This window comes from Cherax quadricarinatus, chromosome 100 (genome assembly GCF_038502225.1).
Source record: "Cherax quadricarinatus isolate ZL_2023a chromosome 100, ASM3850222v1, whole genome shotgun sequence".
NCBI lineage: Eukaryota > Metazoa > Arthropoda > Malacostraca > Decapoda > Parastacidae > Cherax > Cherax quadricarinatus.
The window spans coordinates 4997920-5018472 of record NC_091391.1 but is presented as its reverse complement, the minus strand read 5'-3'; the positions used below and the strand labels follow the sequence as shown (position 1 = coordinate 5018472).

The 20553-nt window shown below is 43.8% G+C and overlaps 2 protein-coding genes across 2 annotated transcripts in view; one reads left to right on the top strand and one right to left on the bottom strand.

The window, feature by feature from the left end:
* Nucleotides 1-20553, bottom strand: part of LOC128704641 (protein zyg-11 homolog B) — a 203544-nt gene that overhangs the window by 126495 nt on the left and 56496 nt on the right. The window contains exon 3 of the mRNA XM_053799749.2: nucleotides 363-539. The gene's annotated coding sequence lies outside the window, so the exon portion shown is untranslated. The remainder of the gene's footprint in view (nucleotides 1-362; nucleotides 540-20553) is intronic.
* The window catches only part of Tbh (Tyramine beta hydroxylase), a 76245-nt gene continuing 57092 nt past the window's right edge, over nucleotides 1401-20553 (top strand). Inside the window, exon 1 of the mRNA XM_053799751.2 lies at nucleotides 1401-1712. Within this exon, the coding sequence (XP_053655726.2) occupies nucleotides 1401-1712 (312 nt within the window). The remainder of the gene's footprint in view (nucleotides 1713-20553) is intronic.

Below are 20553 nucleotides of genomic sequence, written 5' to 3'. Positions count from 1 at the left end.
TATATATATATATATATATATATATATATATATATATATATATATATATATATATATATATATATATATAGAGAGAGAGAGAGAGAGAGAGAGAGAGAGAGAGAGAGAGGATTGACTAGATTTTTCAGGTCTTGTATACCATATTATGCATTAAAATATTGGCAAAAAAATAATGGATGGTGTTGTAGGGAAAGTGGAATATTTAAAAGGCTTCAGGAAGAAATTCAAAACACCTTTCTCGAAGCCTTTTTCTCGGCTCCTGCCAGCCTTACCTAGTCATGAAACTGTGTATGAATTTTGACAAGGGACGTGTAGCACCTAGTCAAAGCCGCAGTTCTGAGTGCACCAGTTGGTAACTATACCTGTGGATCCTTGGAGATGGATTCGGGGGTCGACGCTCCCGTGGCCCGGTCTGTGACCAGGCTTCATGGTGACTCAGGGTCCGTGATGCTTCACCAGAATCACCATGGTTACCGTTGCTCTCTCAGACCCGCTTACTACGTACAAACTCCATCAGCACCCACCTATCTGGAGTTTACCTGGAAGATAATAATAATAATAATAATAATAATAATAATAATAATAATAATAATAATAATAATAATAATAATCTTTATTTCTACCAGTACAAGATACAACTTATACAGACCATAGCTCACACCAGTGACATATTATATAGAAAGTCCCTTGGTATGCAGAGTATTTTCTGCAGTTTAGGTTAATTTTGTCCCCAGGATGCCACCCACACCAGCTGATTAACACCCAGGTACCTACTGACTGCTAGGTGAACAGGGACAGCAGGTGTAAGGAAAAGCCCCATTGTTTTCACCTGTACCGGGGATCGAACCGCGGATACTCACTGTATGAGTTAAGTTCGCTACCAGCCGAGCTACAGTATGAAGAATTAGACACATGTGCAACATCTGGGTATCTTTATTTACAGACGTTTCGCCCTCCAGTGACTTTATCAGTACAAGAACATAATGAGAAGACCGTAGAACTATTTAGAAGATAAGGTAATCAGTCCCTCAGTCTTGAAGGACTGATACAGCCCCTTAATAGCAAAACGTCTACAAAATTTTCAGTGTAAGTGTAAGAGTCAAGTAGAGAAGCGAAGGCTCTGTCCCCACTCTCTACTCCTGCAACTGCCTGGTTCTACCTCGGCCAACTGGTCGAATTAAAAACCCTATAGACCTATTGACGGGAAACGTGTCTTAAAAATCAGTTTTCCGGTATCAATTATCAAGGTTAATATCAAGGAAAAGGTAACTTCAAGACAAGAGGGAAGTGGGCGGGGTGGGAAAGGAAATATGGGCGGGGTAAGCGCCCACAAGCAGCATGCGCAATACGCCCAGAGACCTTCCAGGCTGACACAACCGCCCCATCGGTATCATTCCGTCATGGAGACCCGAAGAACGTGGAGCCGTAGTGGAACCTCACGCATCCTGCTGTTTCTTTTGGCGGCCGCAGTCTGCGCCTCCCCCATCCACCCTGACTTGTCCCCCATCTACGACGTGGCTCTTGATTTCAACGACACCCACCACCTCTTCTGGCGGCTAGACTACCCTAGCGAGGAAGTGAAGTTCGAAGTCCATTCCAGAGGACGCGCCTCTCAACCTTGGCTGGCGGTCGGGTTTTCGGACCGAGGTCAGCTGACGGGTGCCGACCTCTGTGTCCTGTGGACAGATTGGCATGGGCATGTCCACTTCCAGGTGGGTCACATCACTGATGCCACTATGTATGTCACTGATGCTTCACATCTCGTTTATTCTTATTCTCTTGTTGCCCATGTTCCATTATTCCTCTTTTCTTTTCCACCTTTCCTCATCTCCTACCTTTACCTCTGCTCTCTCTCTCTCTCCACTGATGCTTCACATCTCGTTTATTCTTATTCTCTTGTTGCCCATGTTCCATTATTCCTCTTTCCTTTTCCACCTTTCCTCATCTCCTACCTGTACCTCTGCTCTCTCTCTCTCCCTTTCCTTCCCCTCTCTTCTCTTCTCATGCCTGGCGAGAACTGTTTAAGAAAATCAGGCTAATTAGTCAAGGTACTAACCTCTTCTCACAACATTAACCACATTCCTAAAACTATTCCTGACTATCACCACAGACACACGTAAGTAAACGCAAGTCAGTGGTGCAATTTACGAACGTGTTGTAATTAGGAAACTGTCTCCACTGTGCTGACTCATTCTTAAATAAATACCTTTTATTTAGAATTAGACACATATGCAACATCTGGGTATCTTTATTGGTAGACGTTCCGCCATCCAGTGACTTTATCAGTACAAGGACATAATGGGAAGACTGTAGAACTACATACAGAAGACGAGGTAATCAGTCCCTCAATCTCGGAGTAGGTGAAGACCACCGTAGTCTGGAAGACTCTACGCCAACTCAAAGACTGAGGGACTAATTACCTCCTCTTTTGTATATAGTTGTACAGTCTCTCCATTATGTCCTGGAATCTGTACTGATAAAATCGAACATTAAAATGGTATAAAATACCGACAGGTTGTTAGATAAGACACATATGCAACAGAACAATGCTCTTCTCCAGACTGAGGGACTGACCACCTCAAAACTTTAAGGGTGATGGACTGATTACATCGTCTTCAAGTCTCTTCTGCTTCTATCAACTTTTCTGTACTCGACTGAAGAAGCCTACTGTGTAGGCGAAACGTTTCGAAATAAAGATACCTAACTGTTGCATATGTGTCTTACCTAACACACCAGGCCCGGTGGCCTGGTGGCTAAAGCTCCCGCTTCACACACGGAGGGCCCGGGTTCGATTCCCGGCGGGTGGAGACATTTCGACGTGTTTCCTTACACCTGTTGTCCTGTTCACCTAGCAGCAAATAGGTACCTGGGTGTGGGTCGCATCCTGGGGGACAAGATTAAGGACCCCAATGGAAATAAGTTAGACAGTCCTCGATGACGCACTGACTTTCTTGGGTTATCCTGGGTGGCTAACCCTCCGGGGTTAAAAATCCGAACGAAATCTTATCTTATCTTATCTTAAAGTCACTGGAGGGCGAAACGTCTACAATAAAGATACCCAGATGTTGCACAAGTGTCTAATTGTTCATCGTGTCGGTATTGTAGAATATTCATGTTCAACTTAAAATCACAACTACTGCTACAATTGCATTCAACCAGAATTTACATTTCATTTGAACCAGTATACCTTAAACCATTTTCAATGAACTACTGTATATTCCGGCATATAAAACGCACGAGTGTGGGTTGCTTGCTGACACGTTACGAACCAGTAGTAACGTAACGTTACGAGCCAGTAGTAACGTAACGTTACGAACCAGTAGTAACGTAACGTTACGAACCAGTAGTAACGTAACGTTACGAACCAGTAGTAACGTAACGTTACGAGCCAGTAGTAACGTAACGTTACGAACCAGTAGTAACGCAACGTTATGAACCAGTAGTAATGTAACGCTACGAACCAGTAGTAACGTAACGCTACGAACCAGTAGTAACGTAACGTTACGAACCAGTGGTAACGTAACGTTACGAACCAGTAGTAACGTAACGTTACGAACCAGTAGTAACGTAACGTTACGAACCAGTAGTAACGTAACGTTACGAACCAGTAGTAACGTAACGTTACGAACCAGTAGTAATGTAACGTTACGAATCAGTAGAAACGTAACGTTACGAACCAGTAGTAACGTAACGTTACGAATCAGTAATAACGTAACGAACCAGTAGTAACGTAACGTTACGAACCAGTAGTAACGTAAAGTTACGAACCAGTAGTAACGTAACGTTACGAACCAGTAGTAACGTAACGTTACGAACCAGTAGTAATGTAACGTTACGAACCAGTAGTAACGTAACGTTACGAACCAGTAGTAACGTAACGTTACGAACCAGTAGTAACGTAACGTTACGAACCAGTAGTAACGTAACGTTACGAACCAGTAGTAACGTAACGTTACGAACCAGTAGTAACGTAACGTTACGAACCAGTAGTAACGTAACGTTACGAACCAGTAGTAACGTAACGTTACGAACCAGTAGTAACGTAACGTTACGAACCAGTAGTAACGTAACGTTACGAACCAGTAGTAACGTAACGTTACGAACCAGTAGTAACGTAACGTTACGAACCAGTAGTAACGTAACGTTACGAACCAGTAGTAACGTAACTTTAAAAACCAGTAGTAACGTAACGTTAAAAACCAGTAGTAACGTAACGTTACGAGCCAGTAGTAATGTAACGTTACGAACCAGTAGTAATGTAACGTTACGAACCAGTAGTAACGTAACGTTAAAAACCAGTAGTAACGTAACGTTACGAGCCAGTAGTAATGTAATGTTACGAACCAGTAGTAACGTAACGTTACGAACCAGTAGTAACGTAACGTTACGAACCAGTAGTAATATAACGCTACGAACCAGTAGTAACGTAGCGTTACGAACCAGTAGTAATGTAACGTTACGAATCAGTAGTAACGTAACGTTACGAACCAGTAGTAACGTAACGTTACGAATCAGTAGTAACGTAACGTTACGAACCAGTAGTAACGTAACGTTACGAACCAGTAGTAACGTAACGTTACGAACCAGTAGTAATGTAACGTTACGAACCAGTAGTAACGTAACGTTACGAATCAGTAGTAACGTAACGTTACGAACCAGTAGTAACGTAACGTTACGAATCAGTAGTAACGTAACGTTACGAACCAGTAGTAACGTAACGTTACGAACCAGTAGTAACGTAACGTTACGAACCAGTAGTAATGTAACGTTACGAACCAGTAGTAACGTAACGTTACGAACCAGTAGTAACGTAACGTTACGAACCAGTAGTAACGTAACGTTACGAACCAGTAGTAACGTAACGTTACGAACCAGTAGTAACGTAACGTTACGAACCAGTAGTAACGTAACGTTACGAACCAGTAGTAACGTAACTTTAAAAACCAGTAGTAACGTAACGTTAAAAACCAGTAGTAACGTAACGTTACGAGCCAGTAGTAATGTAACGTTACGAACCAGTAGTAATGTAACGTTACGAACCAGTAGTAACGTAACGTTAAAAACCAGTAGTAACGTAACGTTACGAGCCAGTAGTAATGTAATGATACGAACCAGTAGTAACGTAACGTTACGAACCAGTAGTAAAATAAAGCTACGAACCAGTAGTAACGTAACGTTACGAACCAGTAGTAATGTAACGTTACGAATCAGTAGTAACGTAACGTTACGAACCAGTAGTAACGTAACGTTACGAATCAGTAGTAACGTAACGTTACGAACCAGTAGTAACGTAACGTTACGAACCAGTAGTAACGTAACGTTAAAAACCAGTAGTAACGTAACGTTAAAAACCAGTAGTAACGTAACGTTACGAGCCAGTAGTAACGTAACGTTACGAACCAGTAGTAACGTAACGTTACGAACCAGTAGTAATGTAACGTTACGAACCAGTAGTAACGTAACGTTACGAACCAGTAGTAACGTAACGTTAAAAACCAGTAGTAACGTAACATTACGAACCAGTAGTAACGTAACGTTACGAACCAGTAGTAACGTAACGTTACAAACCAGTAGTAACGTAACGTTACGAACCAGTAGTAACGTAACGTTACGAACCAGTAGTAACGTAACGTTACGAACCAGTAGCAACGTAACGTTACGAATCAGTAGTAACGTAACGTTACGAACCAGTAGTAACGTAACGTTACGAACCAGTAGTAACGTAACGTTACGAACCAGTAGTAACGTAACGTTAAAAAACAGTAGTAACGTAACGTTACGAGCCAGTAGTAACGTAACGTTGCAAACCAGTAGTAATGTAACGTTACGAATCAGTAGTAACGTAACGTTACGAACCAGTAGTAATGTAAAGTTACGAACCAGTAGCAACGAAACGTTACGAACCAGTAGTAACGTAACGTTACGAACCAGTAGTAACGTAACGTTACGAACCAGTAGTAACGTAACGTTAAAAACCAGTAGTAACGTAACGTTACGAGCCAGTAGTAACGTAACGTTACGAGCCATTAGTAACGTAACGTTGCGAACCAGTAGTAATGTAACGTTACGAATCAGTAGTAACGTAACGTTACGAATCAGTAGTAACGTAACGTTACGAACCAGTAGTAACGTAACGTTAAAAACCAGTAGTAACGTAACGTTACGAGCCAGTAGTAACGTAACGTTACGAACCAGTAGTAACGTAACGTTACGAACCAGTAGTAACGTAACGTTACGAACTAGTAACGTAACGTTACGAACCAGTAGTAACGTAACGTTACGAACCAGTAGTAACGTAACGTTACGAATCAGTAGTAACGTAACGTTACGAACCAGTAGTAATGTAACGTTACGAATTAGTAGTAACGTAACGTTACGAACCAGTAGCAACGTAACGTTACGATCCAGTAGTAACGTAACGTTACGAACCAGTAGTAACGTAACGTTACGAACCAGTAGTAACGTAACGTTACGAATCAGTAGTAACGTAACGTTACGAACCAGTAGCAACGTAACGTTACGAACCAGTAGTAACGTAACGTTACGAACCAGTAGCAACGTAACGTTACGAACCAGTAGTAACGTAACGTTACGAACCAGTAGTAACGTAACGTTACGAACCAGTAGTAACGTAACGTTACGAACCAGTAGTAACGTAACGTTACGAACCAGTAGCAACGTAACGTTACGAACCAGTAGTAACGTAACGTTACGAACCAGTAGTAACGTAACGTTACGAACCAGTAGTAACGTAACGTTACGAACCAGTAGCAACGTAACGTTACGAACCAGTAGTAACGTAACGTTAAAAACCAGTAGTAACGTAACGTTACGAGCCAGTAGTAACGTAACGTTACGAACCAGTAGTAACGTAACGTTACGAACCAGTAGTAACGTAACGTTACGAACCAGTAGTAACGTAACGTTACGAACCAGTAGTAACGTAACGTTACGAACCAGTAGTAACGTAACGTTACGAACCAGTAGTAATGTAACGTTACGAATTAGTAGTAACGTAACGTTACGAACCAGTAGCAACGTAACGTTACGAACCAGTAGTAACGTAACGTTACGAACCAGTAGTAACGTAACGTTACGAACCAGTAGCAACGTAACGTTACGAACCAGTAGTAACGTAACGTTACGAACCAGTAGTAACGTAACGTTACGAACCAGTAGTAACGTAACGTTACGAACCAGTAGCAACGTAACGTTACGAACCAGTAGTAACGTAACGTTAAAAACCAGTAGTAACGTAACGTTACGAGCCAGTAGTAACGTAACGTTACGAACCAGTAGTAACGTAACGTTACGAACCAGTAGTAACGTAACGTTACGAACCAGTAGTAACGTAACGTTACGAACCAGTAGTAACGTAACGTTACGAACCAGTAGTAACGTAACGTTACGAACCAGTAGTAATGTAACGTTACGAATTAGTAGTAACGTAACGTTACGAACCAGTAGCAACGTAACGTTACGAACCAGTAGTAATGTAACGTTACGAACCAGTAGTAACGTAACGTTACGAACCAGTAGTAACGTAACGTTACGAACCAGTAGTAACGTAACGTTACGAACCAGTAGTAACGTAACGTTACGAACCAGTAGTAACGTAACGTTACGAACCAGTAGTAATGTAACGTTACGAATTAGTAGTAACGTAACGTTACGAACCAGTAGTAACGTAACGTTACGAACCAGTAGCAACGTAACGTTACGAACCAGTAGCAATGTCGATATACTTTTGAAATATGACGAAAAATGCCCTCAAAATGCCCTCAAAATGCCAAATAGAATTACAATTAGCAACATTTTTCTATATACTGTGATATTCAACTTTTTTTTAATCGCAATGTTTTTAAAATATATAAAATCTTATTATTAAAAAAGAAAGTATTGATATTTCGTATTTTTTTAGCGTTTTTGAATTATTTTTTAAGTCTCAATATAACTAAAAATGACGAAATGTTCAATACATTGATATTTTCCCACGCCAGGTCACAAAATTCTTGCATTTTCTCACGCCAGGTCACAAAATTCTCGTATTTTCCCACGCCAGGTCACAAAATTCTCGTATTTTCCCACGCCAGGTCACAAAATTCTCGTATTTTCTCACGCCAGGTCACAAAATTCTCGTATTTTCCCACGCCAGGTCACAAAATTCTCGTATTTTCCCACGCCAGGTCACAAAATTCTCGTATTTTCCCACGCCAGGTCACAAAATTCTCGTATTTTCTCACGCCAGGTCACAAAATTCTCGTATTTTCCCACGCCAGGTCACAAAATTCCCATATTTTCTCACGCCAGGTCACAAAATTCTCGTATTTTCTCACGTCAGGTCACAAAATTCCCGTATTTTCCCACGCCAGGTCACAAAATTCCCGTATTTTCTCACGCTAGGTCACAAAATTCTCGTATTTTCTCACGCCAGGTCACAAAATTCCCGTATTTTCCCACGCCAGGTCACAAAATTCCCGTATTTTCTCACGCCAGGTCACAAAATTCCCGTATTTTCCCACGCCAGGTCACAAAATTCTCGTATCTTCTCACGCCAGGTCACAAAATTCCCGTATTTTCTCACGCCAGGTCACAAAATTCCCGTATTTTCTCACGCCAGGTCACAAAATTCTCGTATTTTCTCACGCCAGGTCACAAAACTCCCGTATTTTCTCACGCCAGGTCACAAAATTCCCGTATTTTCCCACGCCAGGTCACAAAATTCCCGTATTTTCTCACGCCAGGTCACAAAATTCCCGTATTTTCCCACGCCAGGTCACAAAATTCTCGTATTTTCTCACGCCAGGTCACAAAATTCTCGTATTTTCTCACGCCAGGTCACAAAATTAACTTTTTTTTTTCTCTACGATAGATCAAGTATTGACGTAGAACAGGGAGTAGATAGATGTATAACAGGAAGTAGATAGATGTATAACAGGAAGTAGATAGATGTATAACAGGAGGTAGATAGATGTATAACAGGAAGTAGATAGATGTATAACAGGAAGTAGATTGATGTATAACAGGAAGTAGATAGATGTATAACAGGAAGTAGATAGATGCATAACAGGAAGTAGATAGATGTATAACAGGAAGTAGATAGATGTATAACAGGAAGTAGATAGATGTATAACACGAAGTTGATAGATGTATAACAGGAAGTAGACAGATGTACAACAGGAAGTAGATAGATGTACAACAGGAAGTAGATAGATGTACAACAGGAAGTAGATAGATGTACAACAGGAAGTAGATAGATGTACAACAGGAAGTAGATAGATGTACAACAGGAAGTAGATAGATGTATAACAGAAAGTAAACAGATGTAGACAGATGTAGACAGATGTAGACAGATGTAGACAGATGTAGACAGATGTAGGCAGATGTAGACAGATGTAGACAGATGTAGACAGATGTAGACAGATGTAGGCAGATGTAGACAGATGTAGACAGATGTAGACAGATGTAGACAGATGTAGGCAGATGTAGACTGATGTAGACTGATGTAGACAGATGTAGGCAGATGTAGACAGATGTAGACAGATGTAGACAGATGTAGAAGATGTAGGGAGATGTAGACTGATGTAGATTGATGTAGACAGATGTAGGCAGATGTAGACAGATGTAGACAGATGTAGACAGATGTAGACAGATGTAGGCAGATGTAGACAGATGTAGAAGATGTAGGCAGATGTAGACAGATGTAGACAGATGTAGAAGATGTAGGCAGATGTAGACAGATGTAGACAGATGTAGACAGATGTAGACTGATGTAGACAGATGTAGACAGATGTAGGCAGATGTAGACAGATGTAGACAGATGTAGACAGACGTAGACAGATGTAGACAGATGTAGACAGATGTAGACAGATGTAGACAGATGTAGACTGATGTAGACAGATGTAGACTGATGTAGACAGATGTAGACAGATGTAGACAGACGTAGACAGATGTAGACAGATGTAGACTAATGTAGGCAGATGAAGGCAGATGTAGACTGATGTAGACAGATGTAGAAGATGTAGGCAGATGTAGACTGATGTAGACAGATGTAGACAGATGTAGAAGATGTAGGCAGATGTAGACTGATGTAGACAGATGTAGACAGATGTAGACTGATGTAGACAGATGTAGAAGATGTAGGCAGATGTAGACTGATGTAGACAGATGTAGAAGATGTAGGCAGATGTAGACTGATGTAGACAGATGTAGAAGATGTAGACTGATGTAGGCAGATGTAGACAGATGTAGACAGATGTAGACTGATGTAGACAGATGTAGAAGATGTAGGCAGATGTAGACTGATGTAGACAGATGTAGACAGATGTAGACAGATGTAGACTGATGTAGACAGATGTAGACTGATGTAGACAGATGTAGGCAGATGTAGACTGATGTAGACAGATGTAGACTGATGTAGGCAGATGTAGACAGATGTAGACAGATGTAGACTGATGTAGACAGATGTAGAAGATGTAGGCAGATGTAGACTGATGTAGACAGATGTAGACAGATGTAGACAGATGTAGACTGATGTAGACAGATGTAGAAGATGTAGGCAGATGTAGACTGATGTAGACAGATGTAGACAGATGTAGAAGATGTAGGCAGATGTAGACTGATGTAGACAGATGTAGACTGATGTAGACTGATGTAGACAGATGTAGACTGATGTAGACTGATGTAGACTGATGTAGACTGATGTAGACAGATGTAGACTGATGTAGACTGATGTAGACTGATGTAGACTGATGTAGACAGATGTACAACAGGAAGTAGACAGATGTACAACAGGAAGTAGACAGATGTAGACAGATGTACAACAGGAAGTAGACAGATGTACAACAGGAAGTAGACAGATGTAGACAGATGTACAACAGGAAGTAGACAGATGTACAACAGGAAGTAGACAGATGTACAACAGGAAGTAGACAGATGTACAACAGGAAGTAGACAGATGTACAACAGGAAGTAGACAGATGTAGACAGATGTACAAAAGGAAGTAGACAGATGTACAACAGGAAGTAGACAGATGTACAACAGGAAGTAGACAGATGTACAACAGGAAGTAGACAGATGTACAACAGGAAGTAGACAGATGTACAACAGGAAGTAGACAGATGTACAACAGGAAGTAGACAGATGTAGACAGATGTACAAAAGGAAGTAGACAGATGTACAACAGGAAGTAGACAGATGTACAACAGGAAGTAGACAGATGTACAACAGGAAGTAGACAGATGTACAACAGGAAGTAGACAGATGTACAACAGGAAGTAGACAGATGTAAACAGATGTACAAAAGGAAGTAGACAGATGTACAACAGGAAGTAGACAGATGTAGACAGATGTACAACAGGAAGTAGACAGATGTACAACAGGAAGTAGACAGATGTACAACAGGAAGTAGACAGATGTACAACAGGAAGTAGACAGATGTACAACAGGAAGTAGACAGATGTAGACAGATGTACAACAGGAAGTAGACAGATGTAGACAGATGTAGACGAGAGGGGAAACGATCAAAGACAGAAGTGAGAGAGAGGAGGTAGGGGTTGAAGGGGGGAGGGAGGGAAGGGGGAGGTGTAGGGGAGCAACGCCCCCTTCACCAGTCTTGTAACACCAACATCAAACACTGTCATAGTTCTGTGTGGCACTGACAGCTCTGACAGCCTCGCAGTTCTGACAACCTCGCAGTTCTGACAGCCTCGCAGTTCTGACAACCTCGCAGTTCTGACAACCTCGCAGTTCTGACAGGCTCACAGTTCTGACAACCTCGCAGTTCTGACAACCTCGCAGTTCTGACAGGCTCACAGTTCTGACAACCTCGCAGTTCTGACAACCTCGCAGTTCTGACAGGCTCACAGTTCTGACAACCTCGCAGTTCTGACAACCTCGCAGTTCTGACAACCTCGCAGTTCTGACAACCTCGCAGTTCTGACAGGCTCACAGTTCTGACAACCTCGCAGTTCTGACAACCTCGCAGTTCTGACAGGCTCACAGTTCTGACAACCTCGCAGTTCTGACAACCTCGCAGTTCTGACAACCTCGCAGTTCTGACAGGCTCACAGTTCTGACAACCTCGCAGTTCTGACAACCTCGCAGTTCTGACAGGCTCACAGTTCTGACAACCTCGCAGTTCTGACAACCTCGCAGTTCTGACAACCTCGCAGTTCTGACAACCTCGCAGTTCTGACAGGCTCACAGTTCTGACAACCTCGCAGTTCTGACAACCTCGCAGTTCTGACAGGCTCACAGTTCTGACAACCTCGCAGTTCTGACAACCTCGCAGTTCTGACAGGCTCACAGTTCTGACAACCTCGCAGTTCTGACAACCTCGCAGTTCTGACAGGCTCACAGTTCTGACAACCTCGCAGTTCTGACAGCCTCGCAGCTCGGACAGCCTCGCAGTTCTGACAGCCTCGCAGTTCTGACAGCCTCGCAGCTCTGACAGCCTCGCACTTCTGACAGCCTCGCACTTCTGACAGCCTCACACTTCTGACAGCCTCACACTTCTGACAGCCTCACACTTCTGACAGCCTCACACTTCTGACAGCCTCACACTTCTGACAGCCTCACACTTCTGACAGCCTCACACTTCTGACAGCCTCACACTTCTGACAGCCTCACACTTCTGACAGCCTCACACTTCTGACAGCCTCACACTTCTGACAGCCTCACACTTCTGACAGCCTCACACTTCTGACAGCCTCACACTTCTGACAGCCCCACACTTCTGACAGCCCCACACTTCTGACAGCCTCACACTCCTGACAGCCTCACACTTCTGACAGCCTCACACTTCTGACAGCCTCACACTTCAGACAGCTTCACACTTCAGACAGCCTCACACTTCAGACAGCCTCACACTTCAGACAGCCTCACACTTCAGACAGCCTCACACTTCAGACAGCCTCACACTTCAGACAGCCTCACACTTCAGACAGCCTCACACTTCAGACAGTCTCACACTTCAGACAGCCTCACACTTCAGACAGCCTCACACTTCAGACAGCCTCACACTTCAGACAGCCTCACACTTCTGACATCCTCACACTTCTGACATCCTCACACTTCTGACAGCCTCACACTTCTGACAGCCTCACACTTCTGACAGCCTCACACTTCTGACAGCCTCACACTTCTGACATCCTCACACATCTGACAGCCTCACACTTCTGACAGCCTCACACTTCTGACAGCCTCACACTTCTGACAGCCTCACACTTCTGACAGCCCCACACTTCTGACAGCCCCACACTTCTGACAGCCTCACACTCCTGACAGCCTCACACTTCTGACAGCCTCACACTTCTGACAGCCTCACACTTCTGACAGCCTCACACTTCTGACAGCCTCACACTTCTGACAGCCTCACACTTCAGACAGCCTCACACTTCAGACAGCCTCACACTTCAGACAGCCTCACACTTCAGACAGCCTCACACTTCAGACAGCCTCACACTTCAGACAGCCTCACACTTCAGACAGCCTCATACTTCAGACAGCCTCACACTTCAGACAGCCTCACACTTCTGACAGCCTCACACTTCTGACAGGCTCACACTTCTGACAGCCTCACACTTCTGACAGCCTCACACTTCTGACAGCCTCACACTTCTGACAGCCTCACACTTATGACATCCTCACACTTCTGACAGCCTCACACTTCTGACAGCCTCACACTTCTGACAGCCTCACACTCCTGACAGCCTCACACTTCTGACAGCCTCACACTTCTGACAGCCTCACACTTCTGACAGCCTCACACTTCTGACAGCCTCCCAGTTCTGACAGCCTCACAGTTCTGACAGCCTCACAGTTCTGACAACCATCTGTACAACACTGACAACCTACCATACAACACTGACAATTTACCATACAACACTGACAACCTACCATACAACACTGACAACCTACCATACAACACTGACAACCTCCCCTACAACACTGACAACCAACCATACAACGCTGACAAAACCTCCTATACAGCACTGACAACCTACCATACAACACTGACAACCTACCATGGAACACTGACAACCTACCATGCAACACTGACAACCTACCTTACAACACTGACAACCTACCATGCAACACTGACAACCTCCCCTACAACACTGACAACCTACCATACAACACTGACAACCTACCATACAACACTGGCAACCTACCATACAACACTGACAACCTCCCATACAACACTGACAACCTCCCATACAACACTGACAACCTCCCCTACAACACTGACAACCTACCATACAACACTGACAACCTCCCCTACAACACTGACAACCTCCCATAAAACACTGACAACCTCCCATACAACACTGACAACCTCCCATACAACACTGACAACCTCCCATACAACACTGACAACCTCCCCTACAACACTGACAACCTACCATACAACACTGACGACCTCCCATACAACATTGACAACCTACCATACAACACTGACAACCTACCATACAACACTGACAACCTCCCATACAACACTGACAACCTACCAAACAACACTGACAACCTCCCCTACAACACTGACAACCTCCCCTACAACACTGACAACCTCCCATACAACACTGACATCCTCCCCTACAACACTGACAACCTACCATACAACACTGACAACCTACCATACAACACTGACAACCTACCATACAACACTGACAACCTACCATACAACACTGACAACCTACCATACAACACTGACAACCTACCATACAACACTGACAACCTATCATACAACACTGACAACCTCCCATACAACACTGACAACCTCCGCTACAACACTGACAACCTCCGCTACAACACTGACAACCTACCGTACAACACTGACAACCTCCCATGCAACACTGACAACCTCCCCTACAACACTGACAACCTTCCATACAACACTGACAACCTACCATACAACACTGACAACCTACCATACAACACTGACAACCTACCATACAACACTGACAACATACCATACAACACTGACAATCTACCATACAACACTGACAACCTCCCATACAACACTGACAACCTTCCATACAACACTGACAACCTACCATACAACACTGACAACCTACCATACAACACTGACAATCTACCATACAACACTGACAACCTCCCATACAATACTGACAACCTTCCATACAACACTGACAATCTACCATACAACACTGACAACCTTCCATACAACACTGACAACCTACCATACAACACTGACAACCTACCATACAACACTGACAACCTACCATACAACACTGACAACCTACCATACCATACATACACTGACAACCTACCATACAACACTGACAACCTACCATACAACACTGACAACCTACCATACAACTACAACCTACCATACAACAACCTACCATACAACACTGACAACCTACCATACAACCTACCATACAACACTGAAAACCTGACAACCTACCATACAACACTGACAACCTACCATACAACACTGACAACCTACCATACAACACTGACAACCTACCATACAACACTGACAACCTACCATACAACCCTGACAACCTCCCGTACAACACTGACAACCTACCATACAACACTGACAACCTACCATACAACACTGACAACCTACCATACAACCCTGACAACCTCCCGTACAACACTGACAACCTACCATACAACACTGACAACCTACCATACAACACTGACAACCTACCATACAACACTGACAACCTACCATACAACACTGACAACCTACCATACAACACTGACAACCTACCATACAACACTGACAACCTACCATACAACACTGACAACCTACCATACAACACTGACAACCTACCATACAACACTGACAACCTACCATACAACACTGACAACCTACCATACAACACTGACAACCTACCATACAACACTGACAACCTACCATACAACACTGACAACCTACCATACAACACTGACAACCTACCATACAACACTGACAACCTACCATACAACACTGACAACCTACCATACAACACTGACAACCTACCATACAACACTGACAACCTACCATACAACACTGACAACCTACCATACAACACTGACAACCTACCATACAACACTGACAACCTACCATACAACACTGACAACCTACCATACAACACTGACAACCTACCATACAACACTGACAACCTACCATACAACACTGACAACCTACCATACAACACTGACAACCTACCATACAACACTGACAACCTACCATACAACACTGACAACCTACCATACAACACTGACAACCTACCATACAACACTGACAACCTACCATACAACACTGACAACCTACCATACAACACTGACAACCTACCATACAACACTGACAACCTACCATACAACACTGACAACCTACCATACAACACTGACAACCTACCATACAACACTGACAACCTACCATACAACACTGACAACCTACCATACAACACTGACAACCTACCATACAACACTGACAACCTACCATACAACACTGACAACCTACCATACAACACTGACAACCTACCATACAACACTGACAACCTACCATACAACACTGACAACCTACTATACAACACTGACAACCTACCATACAACACTGACAACCTACCATACAACACTGACAACCTACCATACAACACTGACAACCTACCATACAACACTGACAACCTACCATACAACACTGACAACCTACCATACAACACTGACAACCTACCATACAACACTGACAACCTACTATACAACACTGACAACCTACCATACAACACTGACAACCTACCATACAACACTGACAACCTACCATACAACACTGACAACCTACCATACAACACTGACAACCTACCATACAACACTGACAACCTACCATACAACACTGACAACCTACCATACAACACTGACAACCTACCATACAACACTGACAACCTACCATACAACACTGACAACCTACCATACAACACTGACAACCTACCATACAACACTGACAACCTACCATACAACACTGACAACCTACCATACAACACTGACAACCTACCATACAACACTGACAACCTACCATACAACACTGACAACCTACCATACAACACTGACAACCTACCATACAACACTGACAACCTACCATACAACACTGACAACCTACTATACAACACTGACAACCTACCTTACAACACTGACAAGGCTGTCACTTCTGACACATGTTTCACCACCTCAAACTTAATGTATTCTCATCACTAGGTATTTCCAGGTCCTAGAAAGCAATACGGAGGTGTAAGCCTGCACTAAACTCCCTAGCGTGTATAGCCCATGCGCGTTTAGCACATCAGAATATTTATTCTTCTACTCGACCATTACATCACCGCTAATAACACTGTACCACAGCACTAACACTGTACCACAGCACTAACACTGCACCACAGCACTAACACTGTACCACAGCACTAACACTGTACCACAGCACTAACATTGTACTACAGCACTAACACTGTACCACAGCACTAACACTGTACCACAGCACTAACACTGTACCACAGCACTAACACTGTACCACAGCACTAACACTGTACCACAGCACTGACACTGTACCACAGCACTAACACTGTACCACAGCACTAACACTGTACCACAGCACTAACACTGTACCACAGCACTAACACTGTACCACAGCACTAACACTGTACCACAGCACTAACACTGTACCACAGCACTAACACTGTACCACAGCACTAACACTGTACCACAGCACTAACACTGTACCACAGCACTAACACTGTACCACAGCACTAACACTGTACCACAGCACTAACACTGTACCACAGCACTAACACTGTACCACAGCACTAACACTGTACCACAGCACTAACACTGTACCACAGCACTGACACTGTACCACAGCACTAACACTATACCACAGCACTAACACTGTACCACAGCACTAACACTGTACCACAGCACTAACACTGTACCGCAGCACTAACACTGTACCACAGCACTAACACCATACCACAGCACTAACACTGTACCACAGCACTGACACTGTACCACAGCACTAACACTATACCACAGCACTAACACTGTACCACAGCACTAACACTGTACCACAGCACTAACACTGTACCACAGCACTAACACTGTACCACAGCACTAACACTGTACCACAGCACTAACACTGTACCACAGCACTAACACTGTACCACAGCACTAACACTGTACCACAGCACTAACACTATACCACAGCACTAACACTGTACCACAGCACTAACACTGTACCACAGCACTAACACTGTACCACAGCACTAACACTGTACCACAGCACTAACACTGTACTACAGCACTAACACTGTACCACAGCACTAACACTGTACCACAGCACTAACACTGTACCACAGCACTAACACTGTACCACAGTACTAACTGTACCACAGCACTAACACTGTACCACAGCACTAACACTGCACCACAGCACTAACACTATACCACAGCACTAACACTGTACCACAGCACTAACAATGTACCACAGCACTAACACTGTACCACAGCACTAACAACACTGTACCACAGCACTAACACTGTACCACAGCACTAACACTGTACCACAGCACTAACAACACTGTACCACAGCACTAACACTACCACAGCACTAACACTGTACCACAGCACTAACAACACTGTACCACAGCACTAACTCTGTACCACAGCACTAACACTGTACCACAGCACTAACACTTTACCACAGCACTAACACCTTACCACAGCACTAACACTGTACCACAACACTAACACTGTACCACAGCACTAACTGTACCACAGCACTAACACTGTACCACAGCACTAACACTGTACCACAGCACTAACACTGTACCAGAGCACTAACACTGTACCACAGCACTAACACTGTACCACAGCACTAACACTGTACCACAGCACTAACACTGTACCACAGCACTAACACTGTACCACAGCACTGTACCACAGCACTAACACTAACACTGTACCACAGCACTAACACTGTACCACAGCACTAACACTATACCACAGAACTAACACTGCACAACAGCACTAAAAACACTGTACCACAGCACTAACAACGCTGTACCACAGCACTAACACTGTACCACAGCACTAACACTGTACCACAGCACTAACACTGTACCACAGCACTAACACTATACCACAGCACTAACACTGTACCACAGCACTAACACTGTACCACAGCACTAACACTGTACCACAGCACTAACACTGTACCACAGCACTAACACTGTACCACAGCACTAACACTGTACCACAGCACTAACACTGCACCACAGCACTAACACTGTACCACAGCACTAACACTGTACCACAGCACTAACACTGTACCACAGCACTAACACTGTACCACAGCACTAACACTGTACCACAGCACTAACACTGCACAACAGCACTAAAAACACTGTACCACAGCACTAACAACGCTGTACCACAGCACTAACACTGTACCACAGCACTAACACTATACCACAGCACTAACACTGCACAACAGCACTAAAAAAACTGTACCACAGCACTAACAACGCTGTACCACAGCACTAACACTGTACCACAGCACTAACACTGTACCACAGCACTAACACTGTACCACAGCACTAACACTATACCACAGCACTAACACTGTACCACAGCACTAACACTGTACCACAGCACTAACACTGTACCACAGCACTAACACTGTACCACAGCACTAACACTGTACCACAGCACTAACACTGTACCACAGCACTAACACTGTACCACAGCACTAACACTGTACCACAGCACTAACTCTGTACTACAGCACTAACACTGTACCACAGCACTAACACTGTACCACAGCACTAACACTGTACCACAGCACTAACACTGTACCACAGCACTAACACTATACCACAGCACTAACACTGTACCACAGCACTAACACTGTACCACAGCACTAACACTGTACCACAGCACTAACACTATACCACAGCACTAACACTGTACCACAGCACTAACACTGTACCACAGCACTAACACTGTACCACAGCACTAACACTGTACCACAGCACTAACACTGTACCACAGCACTAACACTGTACCACAGCACTAACTCTGTACCACAGCACTAACACTGTACCACAGCACTAACACTGCACAACAGCACTAAAAACACTGTACCACAGCACTAACAACGCTGTACCACAGCACTAACACTGTACCACAGCACTAACACTATACCACAGCACTAACACTGTACCACAGCACTAACACTGCACAACAGCACTAAAAACACTGTACCACAGCACTAACAACACTGTACCACAGCACTAACAACACTGTACCACAATACTAACACTGTACCACAACACTAACACTATACCACAGCACTAACACTGTACCACAGCACTAACAACACTGTACCACAGCACTAACAACACTACCACATTACTAACAACACTGTACCACAGCACTAACAACACTGTACCACAGCACTAACACTGTACCACAGCACTAACACTATACCGCAGCACTAACACTGTACCACAGCACTAACAACACTGTACCACAGCACTAACACTGTACCACAG